Source organism: Choloepus didactylus, chromosome 1, assembly GCF_015220235.1.
Source record: "Choloepus didactylus isolate mChoDid1 chromosome 1, mChoDid1.pri, whole genome shotgun sequence".
NCBI classification, from domain to species: Eukaryota; Metazoa; Chordata; class Mammalia; order Pilosa; family Megalonychidae; genus Choloepus; species Choloepus didactylus.
Window position 1 is genome coordinate 244,918,094 of NC_051307.1, and position 14,499 is coordinate 244,932,592.

Here is a 14,499-nt window from a genome sequence, read left to right on the forward strand (position 1 = left end):
CATGAGCAGCTACCTGTTCTCACTGAGCCTCCGTGTTCCAGAGTTGAATCCCATCTCCCCAGGCTGCAGAGAGAAGCAGGTGAGGCTGGGAAGGCCCACAGGGCTGAGCCCAAGTTGGGAAGCTCGTCCTATAAAGGTGTGGGCAAGGCCTGCAGTCTGGACTCTAGGGGCTTTGCATTAGCAAAATCTGCAGGAGGGGCCCCTTGCAACGGGAAACTTCAGCATCCCAGCACTGAAGGCATGCAGCAGACAGCCCTGGACCTGGGCTCCTCGGACCATTCCAGAGATTCAGGCCCAGCTTCCCTTCATCTGCACGTCCCTCACCACGATCCTGCTGGCGCAGTGGGAAAGTGAGGCTCAGCAGAGCAAAGCAATGTGTTCAACATCATTTGAGCAGGACTCGAACCCAGGTCAGTCTGGTTTGGCTGCCTGCATCCAGGAAGAGAGAGACATGTATCTCTGGCTCTGGCTGGACTCTGCCCCACTGCCCCCTGATCTCTGAGGCTGGACTTCCTCCTAAACTTCACCTTGATTCAGACTCTCTTGGGTTAATAATCGTGAGCTTCACACCAGTATTCACCCAGCCTGCTTAGAGCCAACCTGAGCAAGTGGGCTTTCCCTGAGTTGTTCTGCATCTCCATGACCACGGTGGCTTGGTGGGGAGTTGCTCAGGACCTCTGTCTTGGTTCATTTGTCCTGATCTGGCCTCGTCCAATCTCTACACACTGGCCCCTGCTCACCCTGCTGGGCCAGCCAGGTAACTTCTGGAAACCTCACACCCCACAAGGTGTTAGCTTTTCTCCAAGATGTCCTTCCAAGAAGCCCCTTGGCCATCTGACTCCCAAACAGATTTCCACAGTCTTGCACTGGAGTGACAGAGATTTGGGTTGACTCGGGTCAGGGCTAATCGGCAGAAGTGGGAGGTGTTAGAGCCCAGGTATCCAGTCCTGGTCATGCCAAAGATGACCCTGGGACCCAGGCAAGGCCCTGCCCCTCTCTGGGCCTCTGCTCTCTGATCTGGCCTGGTGGAATGTGACAATAACAAAAAGCTGGTGCCAATGCTGAGATCCTTCTGAGGGCCCTCACAGCACCCACCACCCCTTAGCAGGAGGAAGGCTGATGCTAACAGCCATGAGTCCAGGAGATGGCCTGGCTAGGGTGACAGGTCAGGCATGATGGCTGGAACAGAGACCACAGACACCAGAAGGGGAGAGGAGGAAGGAAATGCCAGGGATGCTGAAGACTGGGAGCTCCAGGTCGTGGCCCAAGATGACTCCCAGACAGGAGCAAACTGGCCCCTGGAGGCACTTGGGGCCCTCAGCTCCCACACTCGTGGCCTGTGCCTGCTCAGGGATGGGCTCTGGGTGGGGACACAGAGTGCAGGGTACAGGCCTGGGTGGCCGGAAAAAGGCTCAGTGGGTGGCAAAAGGGTGACCAACAAATGAATCCATTCATTCATTCATTTATTCAATGACTGAATCACTTGTTAGGGACTCTTCCAGGCCAAGAAGGGGCCAGGCACCGAGAATACAGAACTGACAGTTCTGGCCTGAAGGGCCCATGAGGTAAGCAGGGAAAACTGATTAGTGCACTCTCTGTGCCTGGTCGTGTTGGGCACTGGGGACACAGAAATGGCATAGGTGAGAGGGGATGTTATGTGTTATGGATGGACAAAAGGAAGGCAATGTGAATGAACAGGTGAAGGAAAGGTTTGCTGGCTGGGCTGGTGAGTGGATACATGAGCAGATGGGTAGTGTGGGAGGGAAGGGGGGAGGACTGGATGGATAGATGGATGATGGGTGGGGGGATGGGTGAGGGATGGATGGGTGGATGGGTAGAGCGGTGAATGGATAGATGGTGGAAGGGTGGGTAGATGAGTGGATGGATGGATGAGGGATGGAAGGATGGGGACATGGATGGGGGGATGGATGAGGGATGAATGGATAGATGGATGGATGGGTAGAATGGTGAATGGATGGATGGTGTAAGGGTGTGTGATGCATGGGTAGATGAGTGGATGCATGGATGGGGAGATGGATGGAGGGATGGATGGAGAATGGATAGATGAATGGATAGATGGGTAGGTGGGTGGATGGGTAGAGTGATGAATGGATGGATGGCAGAAGAGTAGTAGATGCGTGGGTAGATGAGTGGATCGATGGATGGGAGATGGATGGAGATACATGGGGATGGATGGGGGATGGATGAAAGGATGGAGGAATGAATGGATAAAAAGGGAGAACCTTAGTGGTGAGTGGCTGAGTTGATGGGAAGGAAGATGTATGGATGTGTAGGCAGAACAGTAGAAAGGTGATGGACAGTAGATAGTTGGTGATGAGGTGAGTGGGGTGATAAGTAGAAAGCTGAATGACAACGTGTCCAGATCATCACCTCAGAAACAACGGGACAGAGTCCACAGTCAGAGTCCACAGAAGGACTTCATCCAGCACAAAACCAGTGCCTTGGGCTATAGATGACAGCGGACCAGGGTCCCCACAGAAGGTCAGAGGTCACCAGCACTGGCTGGCAACCCCAACAGTTCTCCCCGTCCTCACCCAATCACCCCACATCCCCGGGCACAGGACAGGGCAGCACCCACCTCTCCGTGGCATGGCCGCGGGCTCCGGAGGCTGGCGGACCTCAGGCACAATGAGGGTGTCTTCACCCTCGCAGCAAGAGAGCATGACGTGGTTGCAGGGGTAGCCCAGGTTGGGGTTGGACTCGCAGGAATGGCCCTCGCCCCGCACGCGGAGTCCCAGACCACAACAGTCACAGCATTGCTGGGGGCGGGAGACAGGCCGTCACTGCCCACTCGCCACTCCCTGGCTGGGACACACCCACCTTCCCGCAGCCCGAGAGCCCACGTGGCTTGTCGGGGTCCCCAGGCACAGCCTAGGCCCACGTTCAGGGGAAGGGTCAATAAACGAGTCTGAAACTGCTCAGTGTCTTGTCTGTTCTGCCATCTATGTGTCCTTTGAAGGCAGAAGGGTCTTTGTCTCCCAACCAGGCCTGGCACACAGTAGGGCTAATACAAATCTGATGAAATTATTAATAAAGGAATGGCCTCTTGAGGAAAAAATTACTAATTACTCCCCAGCCACATCAATCATCCCCTTAACTTCACTAACAGAAACTCAATTCTATTCAGGCCAGCAAAGACATCACTTCCCAGTGTCCATCACAATTAGGGATGGAAGTCACTGGGGGCGGAGCTTTTTAACTGGGGCGGACTCAGCTTGGAAGCCCATCCTTTTGCTCTCCTCCCCTTCCTCCTTCTTGGAACACCTATCTGATGGCTGGAGCTCCAGCAGCCATCTTGGGCCATGAAGTGAACTTGAAGACAGATGCTACAAACTCAAAATGAGCAGAAAAATAGAAGAAACCTAGGTCCCTGAAAACATCAGGGAGATTCACCCCTGTTCCAGATGGCTTACCGCCAAAGAGAAAATCTTTAGTTTGTTTAAAGGACTGTGGTAGGTTGACTGCAATAACAGCCCCAGCTGTTCACTCCTCCTGGTGTCCACTGTTTTTGCAATATGATATTGCAGCTCCTCTTATCAAGAGAGAAAGCCTATTGCCCAACCTCTCAGTTGTTTCTTACAATTCGGGTTAGTCAATAGGATGAGTTATAAGCGAGAGTGCCAGTTTTGGCGGCTAGGCCTCAAAAGGCCTTTTGCATGCTTCTACTCCCTCTCTTGGAACCCTGCCCAGCCTCTAAGTGAACAAGCCCAGACTAGTCTGCTGGAAGTTGACAGACTACACAGAGCAGAGACAAGTCATCTCAGCTGAGGCCACTGTAGACCATCCAGTCCCAACAGAGCTCTCAGCTGACCGCAGACACACACATGAATCCAGCCAAGATCGGCTGAACCAAATGTGACCCTGATCAGCAGAACTATTCAGCTAAGCCATTCAGAATCCACTAGGTTTTGAGATGATTTGTTACTGGGCAACAGCTAACTAGTACTCCAGACCTACAGCTCCCAAAGCTGAACACCAGCACTTATTGAAGATACACCATATACTCAATAAATCTTAGTTCTCATTGTTTCCTATCTTTCCAACCACCCCCATATTATAATCCCCATTTTATAGACAGAGAAGCTGAGGTTCAAAAAGGGGGAGTGGTCTAGGGTCAAATATAAAGGCAGAAATGGGATGCTAAACCTGCCTGTCACCAGTTCTTTCTCAAATATCAACTTTTTAAGGAGGAAACTGACTCCAATGTGACAAAAACTGAACTTAACATCCTCTCCCCAATGCTGCCCCCCTCCAGAGGTCTCTGTCATAGTCACCCAGGCCTGAAACATTGTTCCCTTCTTCAACTCCTTCCCCACCTTTCCCCCAGTCAGGACAAGGACCCACCTGTGGTGTTTCCTTAAATTGTTCCACTGCCCTAGGATACCTTCCTCCTCTGCTGCAGAGATAGCCAGATCTGTTCTCCCTTCTCCCTGATTTTCAGTTTGCCATGTGACTACCCTCTAATAAAGACTACACTTCTCAGGCTCCCTTGCAGCTAGGTGTGACCACAGGACTAAGTTCTGGCCAATGAGATGTCCTTCCTCTCATCTGATGGCTGGAGCTCAAGCAGCCACTTTGGATCATGAGGCAGCAAACTAAATTTTGCAGAGCAAAACAAGACAGCAGGAGTCTGCATCCCTTATGACCGTTGGAGCTGCCACACCAGCTCTGGCCAGCCTACCTCCATCACCCAGCATATGAGGGAAAAAGCAATATTCTATGGAATTTTCCCATTTCTTGCAATCAAGCTGACACCTGGCCCTGGCCCTGCTGTCCGTGTACTTCCTCAGATGCCAAAACCAATCTCCTTCTTTAAACCCCTCCCAAGGCCCCCTGGACCCTCTGCTTGAAGCCCAAAGTCCTCAGTGCAGTATTTACCATTCTTCATGTTTGAGTCCAAGGACTGTTTGCAGCCTGTTCCCCACTGCCCTTCAGCCCTATCACACTACACACCATTTCTGCACACTCTTGCCTCCGTGCATTTCTTCAAACTGCTTCCTCTGCATGAAGCACCCTCCTCTTATCTCTCTCTGCCCCGTTGCTGCCTGGTGAGGTTTTACCCTGTCCCCATCCCATTGTCCCCACAAATCCAAGAGAGGTCCTGGATCATGTCCCTCAAAACTCTCCGTGGGGCTGAATTTAGATGAGTGGAAATGGATAGAGATGATGGTAGCACATTACTGTGAGGATAATTAAACAGTATTGAATTGTGGGTGAATGCAGTTGATAGGGGAAGTTTAGAGTCATGTATGCCACCAGAAGGAAAGCCAGAGGTTAAAACATGGAACTAGGTAACACAGTAAATCTTGGGGTGGTCAATGACTGAGATTAATGGTACAAATATAAAAAATTTCCTCCATGAACTAGAACAAATGTATGGCACTACTATAAGGACTTAATAAAAGAGTGGTATATGGGGGAAAATGCACCTATTGAAAACTCTGGGCTATAGTCAACAGCAATATCTTAATAGTCTTTCATCAGCAGTAAAAAACAACTATGGTAGGAACAAGTTCACAGAAATGCTGCTATGTTAGGTTATTTTCTTGGGGTCGAGTAGGAACATGTTGGAAGTAAAGTAGTTATTTTAGGTTAGTTGTCTTTTTCTTATTCCCTTGTTTTGGTTTGTTTGAAATTTTTATTGTATGTTTTTTTTTAATTTTTTTTAGATATAGTTAACAGTTAATTTAAAAAAAAAAAAAAAATGAAAAAAATATGCAGAGCCCCCCTGAGGGGGAGAATGCAACCTCGATAGTTCCTGATGTGTTCACAGACACTGGGCACTGGCGGTTTGATGGGCTGAGCCCTCTACCACAGGACTTGCCCTTGGGAAGACTGTTGCTGCAAAGGAGAGGCTAGGCCTCCCTATATTTGTGCCTAAGAGTCTCCTCCCGAATGCCTCTTTGTTGCTCAGATGTGGCCCTCTCTCTCTGGCTAAGCCAACTTGAAAGGTGAAGTCACTGCCCTCCCCCCTACGTGGGATCAGACACCCAGGGGAGTGAATCTAGACCTGGCATCGTGGGATGGAGAACATCTTCTTGACCAAAAGGGGGATGTGAAATGAAACAAAGTAAGTTTCAGTGGCTGAGAGATTCCAAAAGGAGCCGAGAAGTCACTCTGGTGGGCACTCTTATGTACAATATATATAACCCTTTTTAGGTTCTAATGAATTGGAAAAGCTAGCAGTAAATACCTGAAACTATGAAACTACAACCCAGAACCCTTGAATCTTGAAGACAATTGTATAAAAATATAGCTTATGAGGGGTGACAATGTGATTGGGAAAGCCATGTGGACCACACTCCCCTTTGTCCAGTGTATGGATGGATGAGTAGAAAAACGGGGGCAAAAAAAAAGAAAAAAAAAAAGGCACCCAGTGTTCTTTTTTACTTTAATTGTTCTTTTTCACTTTAATTTTTATTCTTATTATTTTTGTGTGTGTGGTAATGAAAATGATCAAAAATTAATTTTGGTGATGAATGCACAACTATATAATGGTACCGTGAACAATTGATTGTATGCTTCGTATGACTGCATGGTATGTGAATATACCTCAATAAAATTGAATTAAAAAAAAATGTACCACATCAATGCTAGGGGTCAATGACGGTGGGAATAATTAGTATGGGATGTTTTGGGTTTTCTGTCTTTTTTTCTTTTTCCTTTTTTCATGGAGTAATAAAAATATTCTAAAATTGATTGTGGTGAGGAATGCGCAACTAATTGTGAGCCACTGACAATACTTCGGATGGATTGTATGGTGTGTGAATATATCTCAATAAAATTGCATTAAAAATAAAAACTCTCCGTGGCTTCCACCTCACTCAGGGTAAAAACCACAGCCCTTACAAGCCCCAGGACCGGCCCCAGCATGTCTCTGGAATGACCTCTCCACTCGCTAACTCCGCTCCAGCCTGCTTCTCAAACACGCCAGGCGCGCGTCTACCTCAGGCCCTTTGCACTGGTTGTTCCCTCTGCCTGGAAAGCACTTCCCACAGACGTCTACGAGGTTCAGGCCTCTCCTCCTCCGGGGATTTATGCAAACGTCCCCTTCTCAGAGAAGCTGTCCCCAGTCACCAGAAGTTACCAGAAGCTACGACCTCTTCCAAGCCCTGACGCAGCTTACGCCCCTCTCTTCAGTTTTTCCGCCTCAGCACTTATCACCTTCTAGCACGCCCCACTTGAATGTATTCATCTTGAGCTTTGTTGCTTTCCCTGTCTAGAAAGAAAGCCCCATGGTTTATCTGTCCCATTCACTGCTGCATCCCTAACACCTAAAACAGGGCCTGGCATACATGGTGCTCGCTACATGTCTTTTGAATTAATTGATCAATATAATAATGGAAGATTTTGCTATAAAGATGAACCCCACATCCACACACACGCCCAACGAGGAGCCCCTGCATGGGAGCCCAACCCTTCGGCCCCAAGCACCCTCAGGCCTAGCCGGGCCTCCCGCCCCCACCCCAGCCCATGGATGCTCCAGGTCCGGCTTGCCTTGTACAGGGAGACGCCACAGGTGTCGTCCTCGACCCCGCAGGCCTCACCCTCCTTGGCCCCCATGACGCCGGCCACGCAGCTCTTCTCCTTCAGGTAGGAGATGCAGCAGTGCTTCTGGGCTGTCCTGCAAGAGAGGGGACACCTCAGCCCCACCCAGCACTGGGCCCCTGACCTCACCCTCCTAGGGACCCTCTGCAGGAGGGAGCACGGTCCCCATTTCACAGAGGGGAAACTGAGGTTCAGGTAAGACATGCTCCCTGCTCAAGGTGGCACAGGGAGTGGCCGCCAGTGCTCAGTGTCCACAAAGCTCAGGGCAAGCCTGGAGGAGTGAGGCCTCCAGAGTCCCAATCTCTGCAGAGCTGCCGTGGGGCAGAGGGGCTCATGAGGGACCAGGACACAAAAGTGGGGAGAGGGACACAGGGAGGCAGGTTTTGGAAGTACTCGAGGAACAGCATCTCCCAGCAAAGGTTATCCAGTGATGGCACTTTCTGCCCATAAAGTGGTGAGCTTCCCATCCTAAGAGGGATGTAAGCATGCAACAGGGTTGCTAAAGCTCTAAACACTAGGGGTTTAAATGGTGCACTCCTAAGCAACCTCAAATTGGTAGGATGGCAGAAGGGAAAGGAAGGAGCTAGAATTAAGATTGTTCCTAAAGGAGGCAGAGTGAGCCGGACATTAGAAACAAGAAGTCTAATCCTAGCTGGGCACTAATTAGCTGTGTGGCCTTGGGTGAATTGCAAAGCCTCTCTGAACTTCATCTCCCTTGTCTGGAAAAATGAGTAGGTTGGAAAAGATGGGGTCCCCGGAAAAAAAAAGAAGGGGTAAATGGTGGACTGAGAGCTCTTCTGGGACCGGGCAGAGAGGGGCCATAGTATAAATTATTCCTTTTCTGAGAACACCAGTGTCAGCAGGAAAAATCAGCATAGGCAGCAGAGGTGGAAGGAGAGAGTCCATCCTTTTGGGGAGTCTGGGATAACAAAGTGGAGAAAGAGGACTGAGGACCTCCGGGTCAATGCTGAGGAAAGGAAACCAGTGCGGGGCTGAGCAAGGCACAAAGACAGCTACTGGGTGCAGGGAGAGAAGCACCTCATTGTTCCTAGGTGATTATGGTCATTTAAAACTTGCTCCAAATTGAAGTTCCTTTCATTACGCTCATTAGATCAGCCATTACTTTTGGCAATTAGTTTATTCTTGGGGCAAGTGTTGGGCTATCCGTGCCTGGGGAAAGCATGGTCCAGAGGGCCCACAGCAGCACATCTGATGGCTCAGGGGCTGGGGTTCAAGGCAAGCAAGGATCTGGAGAAAGGAGAAGGGGCAGTTCTGCCCACCAACAGGGCCCACCTACCTGCAGACGTCACCCTCGGCGCCACTCTCGGGGATTTCCACACATTCGTCATTGTCGATGGCCCACTGCTGCCCAGCAGCGCAGCACGTCTCGATGAGGTCCTTGGTGGAGGCTGTGGGTGGCGATACAGGCAGTCACACCCCAGAGGCGGTGAGTGGGTTCTAAGGGGTCCAGGGTCACCAAGTAGAGTGGAAGCTGCCGGAGCCCATCCAGAGCCCCTTCACTGGTAGGGTGAACTCCCCCCACCCCACAACCCTCACCCCTGCTACTGCGTGTGTTGGCTGCAAGCAGCTCACAGCTTGCAACCTTCTTCAGAGAATCACCCAGGAGGTTAAGGGTGAAGGGCAGCCAATGACTGAGTAACACGGGGGTACAAGAGTCCCACCCCGAACCTCAAAAGGGACAACCATGGGAAGCCATCCACACTCCAGGGAGGCAGGAACCCAGCTGAACCCCAGCTTTTTCCACTTCTTTCCTCTGTCTCATCCTGCTCCCTCCCCAACTCCTCAAAAGTTTTTCCCAAGAGGTCTCCCCAAAAGAACCACGTGCACGAGAATCCCATATCTGGGTTCTGCTTCTAGGAAAGCCGACCTAAGACCCCAAGCAAGACAAACCTTAAGGAAAACCATAAGAACAAAGGACACTAAAAAATGTGTCTAGGTGTTGTTTAAGATTAACACTACACGTCTAAGTAAGTTCTTTCATGAACTAGTACAACTGCATGATCCTTGTACAAAGAGTTAACAATAGAGTGGTTTATGGGGAAAAAGTACCTATTGCAAGCTATAGACTATAGTTAACAGTAATATCTTAATATTCTTCCATCAGCAGTAACAAATGTATCACACCAATAGTAGGGGTCAACAATAGTGGGGGGATAAGCGGTATGGGGTGTTTTGGGTTTTCCTTTTTATGTCTCTTATTTTTCTTTTTGGAGCAATGAAAATGTTCTAAAATTGAGCGTGATGATTGCATAACTAGGTGATGACGCTGTGAGCCACTGATTGTAAACTTTGGATGGATTGTATGGTGTGTGAATATATCTCAATAAAATCTGCAGTTAAAAAAATTACTTGTACAGGAAAGCTAATGAAAGAAGGGACATGGAGAATATCTTTGCTATTGGGCAAGGTAGGGCCATCAGGAGAAAGGAGAAGTTCTTTAAATCTCAAAGGCACAGACCACAATTTTTAAAAATTGATGAATGTGATGACCTCAAATCTAAAATTTTCTACCCAACAAAGAACTCTGTGGATAAATATAAAAGACAGCTGACAGATGAGGAGACATGCCCAGAATTTCTGAAACCAAAGAGGAATTGCTATCTAGGAACCATAATGAACTCCTGAAAATTAACAGCCACAACAAAAGAAAACCAACCCCTAAATAAAACAGGCAAAGAGTATGAATAAGCAACTGAGAGAAGAAACTCAAAAAAGCCTATGGGAAAACACTCAAACTCATCTTTCTAGAAAAAAATCAAAACAAAAAATTAAGTTAAATACAAATAAAAACAACATTAAAATGTCCCTTTATAACTGGGAAAAATTAAACAACATTAAAATGTCCTTTTATAACTGGGAAAAATTAAACAGAGGGGAAAATGCAGCACAGCTGGAAACCCTGGTCCCCTGGGGACAGAAGCAATGACTGGGGCCAGCAGATCTCGAGGGTGGCTTATAAAATTAAGTAAATGCACTGTCCAGGACCCAGCAGTTCTGCTGCTGGTGTAAGATCCCAGGGAAATTCTTGCCAAGCCCACAGGGGACAGGTATAAGCACATTCACGTCAGCATTATTCGGGGACGGGGGTTGAAGGCAGCCTCAGTGTCCTTCAGCAGCACAGTGGATGGTTAAAATCTGCGGATTCTGCCTCCAGAAGTGATAGCCTTGATGTACACCCAGCAACAGGACACTGGACGTGTGTCCAGAGAGCCACATGGAGAAAAAGGGAACCCAGTGCTGAGGGGGGTGAAGGGAGATGTGAAACATGGTCCATTACAAACGTTAAAAATACTACACGCAAAATAATACACACTTTGCAAGAACACATAAAAACCAACAAACAAAAAACACACGAATTACGCAGACAAGAACTGTTGTCTTCGGGAGAACGGGAATGGGGAAGAGGGATAAAAGGGAATGAAATACATCAAGAAGACAAAAGAGAGCCTTGCAAAGACCTTGATAAGGTGCCAGGAAATGAGAAGTTATTATGAACCTAAACATTTGCCCCTCAGGTCTGAAAGTGAATTAAATGCATGAAAAAAGCACATCTAGAACGCCTAGGTACATGCTGAAGGGTTGCAGAGGAGCGTGGGAAACTCTGGAGCCCAACAGCTCTGGCTCCACATCTCTGTGCTGCCATTTATGGCTGAGTGATGGTGAGTGGTTCCTTTTTGCTCCTTAAAGACTCAGTGTCCTTCCTTCAAGAGGAAGGAATGGCAGCTCAGGGGCTGAAACCTCCGAGGACCTCTAGCCACGTCCTGGCAATTCAATTAATCTGGCAAGACTAAAGAACAAATGCACCATGGGATATCAGGAGCCTGCCTGGTTCCAGGAACAGGGCAAGAGCTTGTGAAATATCATCAGCATCACCTGCTTTGTGTTCTGGGTAAGTGATCAAGCTTTTCCAAGTTTCAATCCCCCTCTGTAAAATGGGGAAACAACCTGAGACACCAGGAAGAATGAAAAATTTCTTGGTAGTGGTGTCTACTATAAACCAGTAGCAAACATCATATTCAATAATAAAACATCAGGCACATACCCAGTGAAGTAAGAAATATGACAAAAATGCCCACCAGCACGGCTCTTGTTTAGCATTGTCCTAGAGATACTAGCAAATACAATAAAACAAGAAAAAAAGAGGTAACAAATACTAAAGAAGAGACAACAGTTATTATTTGCAGATATTATGGTTTCATCTTCCTAGAAAACCCAAGGGAATCAAAATTAACAAAGTATTAAAATTAATAATAATAATAGAATTAATGACAATGACCAAAAATAAAATCAACATGCTAAAATGTGTGGCCATCAACAATTAAACAGAAAAGGTCGAAGGAAAAAAATCCCTTTCAAAACAGAAACAAACCCAGAAATAAACATTTGGTAAACATGCCAGGTCTACACAAAGAAATAGTTTAAACTATCTAATGGATATAACAGTGTAACATCTGTCTGGTCTGGATGGGAAGATTCAATGCTTTGAAGATGTCAATTCACCTCCATTTAACCTATGACTTCAATGCAATCCCAGCTAAAATCTCAACATAATTTATCATGGAATTTGATAAGCTGACTCTAAAACTCATCCAGTAAAGGAAACGCTTAAGAATGCCCAAGAAACATTCTGAAAAAGAAGAACCACTAGGGTGGGCTTTCTCTACTAGATATCAAAACATACTATAAAGTTCTCACGATGAAAACAGAGAGATGACAAGACCAATGGAACAGAAATAAAGTTCAGTGCTTGTGGGAATGCAGTATAAAAACTCAGCGGGGAAAGGATTGGAACAGAAATAAAGTTCAGTGCTTGTGGGAATTCAGTATAAAAACTCAGCGGGGAAAGGATTCCGTATATGATGTTGGAACACCTGGTTATTAATTTGGAAAAAAATAAAGTCAGATTCCTACCTCACATCATATGCTAAAAGTAAATTCCGACTCTATAAAGGTAGTATTGGAAGAAAAATATAAGAAAATAATTTCAGAATAAAAAGAGGCTTCTTTCGGTGGTGGTGAAGACTTAAATAAAAGGTGGTTTCCTCCTCCTGAAGAGCCTTCTTCAGAAATAAAATCCACAAACATAAAGGAAAGCATTAATATAAATGACAACATAAAAGTATAAAATACACACACATGTGTATGGCACAAGACAGCATAGTCAACCAGCCCCAGCTACTCTCTTCTGACACCACTCACTATTAAATCTCCCTGTAGCATTTCTCACGACATGGAATCCTCTTCTTTATTTAAGAGTTTACTTTTTCAATGGCCTTCCCCTCTCCAGGCCTCAGTCTCCCCATGTCTGTAGCATGAGCGACTTGATGCAGCCGATCCTGAAGGCCCTTTCTGAGAATCTAACCACCAGCAGCCTGCACGGTGGTTCTGCTTTCGTGAGGATGGAATGGGGCTCCCTTCCTGCCCCGTCCTTGAACAGATGCCAGGGTTTCACCCTGTCCTTGGCAGACTTCCCACCATTCTCTCCCGGCCTTTCCCACCCCAGCTTCCCTCCTTTTCAGACAAAGGAACGCAGGGGCCGTGACCCCACAGGCTGGGAAGGCCACTGACTTGGACCAGGACAGGGAATTAGTATAGAAGTCAAGTGTGGTATTGCACAGTATCGTCCAAAATGTCTTGTCCCTCTGCTCGCCCTGGCATCTCTGAATCCAGTCCTAGGCTCGTGCATAACACAGCTGACCAAGGAAGCACTGCGTCCATCTCACTGGCATTGCCACAGCCAGGATGTGTTCAGCAACTGATTTTCCCCCAAACCACCTCCACCCCAGGTCTCTGTCATGTCCACCATCCTCAGGGTTTCCTCCTGGACCAAGTACTTCTTGCCTCACCTCCCTCCTCCAATCCGTTGCCCACCGGTGCTACCTCCCAAACGCATGCAAGTCTATGCACCTCTCCCCCCTTGCTCCCACCACCATCTCCTGCGCCCACTTCCGTCCTCCTCCAGCCCATTTCCAGAATGTCAGAATGATCTTTCACAAATAGAAAACAGATGAGTCCCTCCTCTGTCTATAAGCCCCCAGGAGCTGCCAGCTTTTCTTGTAAAGCCCCAACCAGAGTTGACTCTACTGATCTCCCCACCTCATCTCCTTTCTCTGACCCCTTCTCTCACCTCCTCCTTGACCATTACAAGCTCATTCCTGCCCCAGGGCCTTGGCACTCGCTGTGCTCTCTGCCTGGACCCCTCCTCCCCTCCTGGTGCCTCTGCCCCACCGCCACGCTCCACAAAGTTGGCTTCTTCTCCTTCGGGGACCTCATCTCCTCAGTGAAGGCCTCCCTGACCTCAGCATCTAAACTCACCTCCATTACACCCCCTCATCTCAGGGAACCTTGGGGCTCCACAGTCCCCACTGGAAAGCCACCGCCCAACAGAATGACGGGCTTCTCCCTGGGCTGTGACAACACAGCTCCAGAGGCACATCCCGGCTCTTTCCCCTCTACTCTAGCCACACACGCCTCTTCTTGCCTCTATACCTTTGCACATGCTGTTCCAGGTTGGGAATGCCCTTCCTCTGCCTTGTCCAACCGGCAAATGTCCAACGACCCATCCTAAAAAAGCCAATCCAGATGTGCCTCCCTGTCTCTCCCCACACTGTGCTCCTGCCAGTCCCCCTACCCCCACCCAGAACACACGGCTCCCTCCTCTGGCATCACCCATGTCAGCACTCCATGCACACAGGACCCCGTCACCCTTGGGGTCCCCTCAACCAACAACAGGGAGGGGCTCACCAGCCAAGAATGGGGCTCAGGACCAGCCCCTTATAGCAAAAGCTGGGGTTGGATGGAGTACACCAGCCCTGGAGGTGTAGTATCTCATTTAAAGCTTATGTCAACATGAAGTTGGCATGATTACCTCCTTTCCCACAGGGGTCAACAGAGTTCAAGGAGTTTAAA

The 14,499-nt window shown here is 48.3% G+C and overlaps 1 protein-coding gene across 1 annotated transcript in view; it reads right to left on the reverse strand.

The window, feature by feature from the left end:
- FBLN2 (fibulin 2) overlaps positions 1-14,499 on the reverse strand; it is a 100,928-nt gene that overhangs the window by 26,698 nt on the left and 59,731 nt on the right. The window contains exons 3-5 of the mRNA XM_037802728.1: positions 8,867-8,978; positions 7,519-7,645; positions 2,600-2,780 (exon numbers count right to left, since the gene is read on the reverse strand). Of these exons, the coding sequence (XP_037658656.1) occupies positions 2,600-2,780; positions 7,519-7,645; positions 8,867-8,978 (420 nt within the window). The remainder of the gene's footprint in view (positions 1-2,599; positions 2,781-7,518; positions 7,646-8,866; positions 8,979-14,499) is intronic.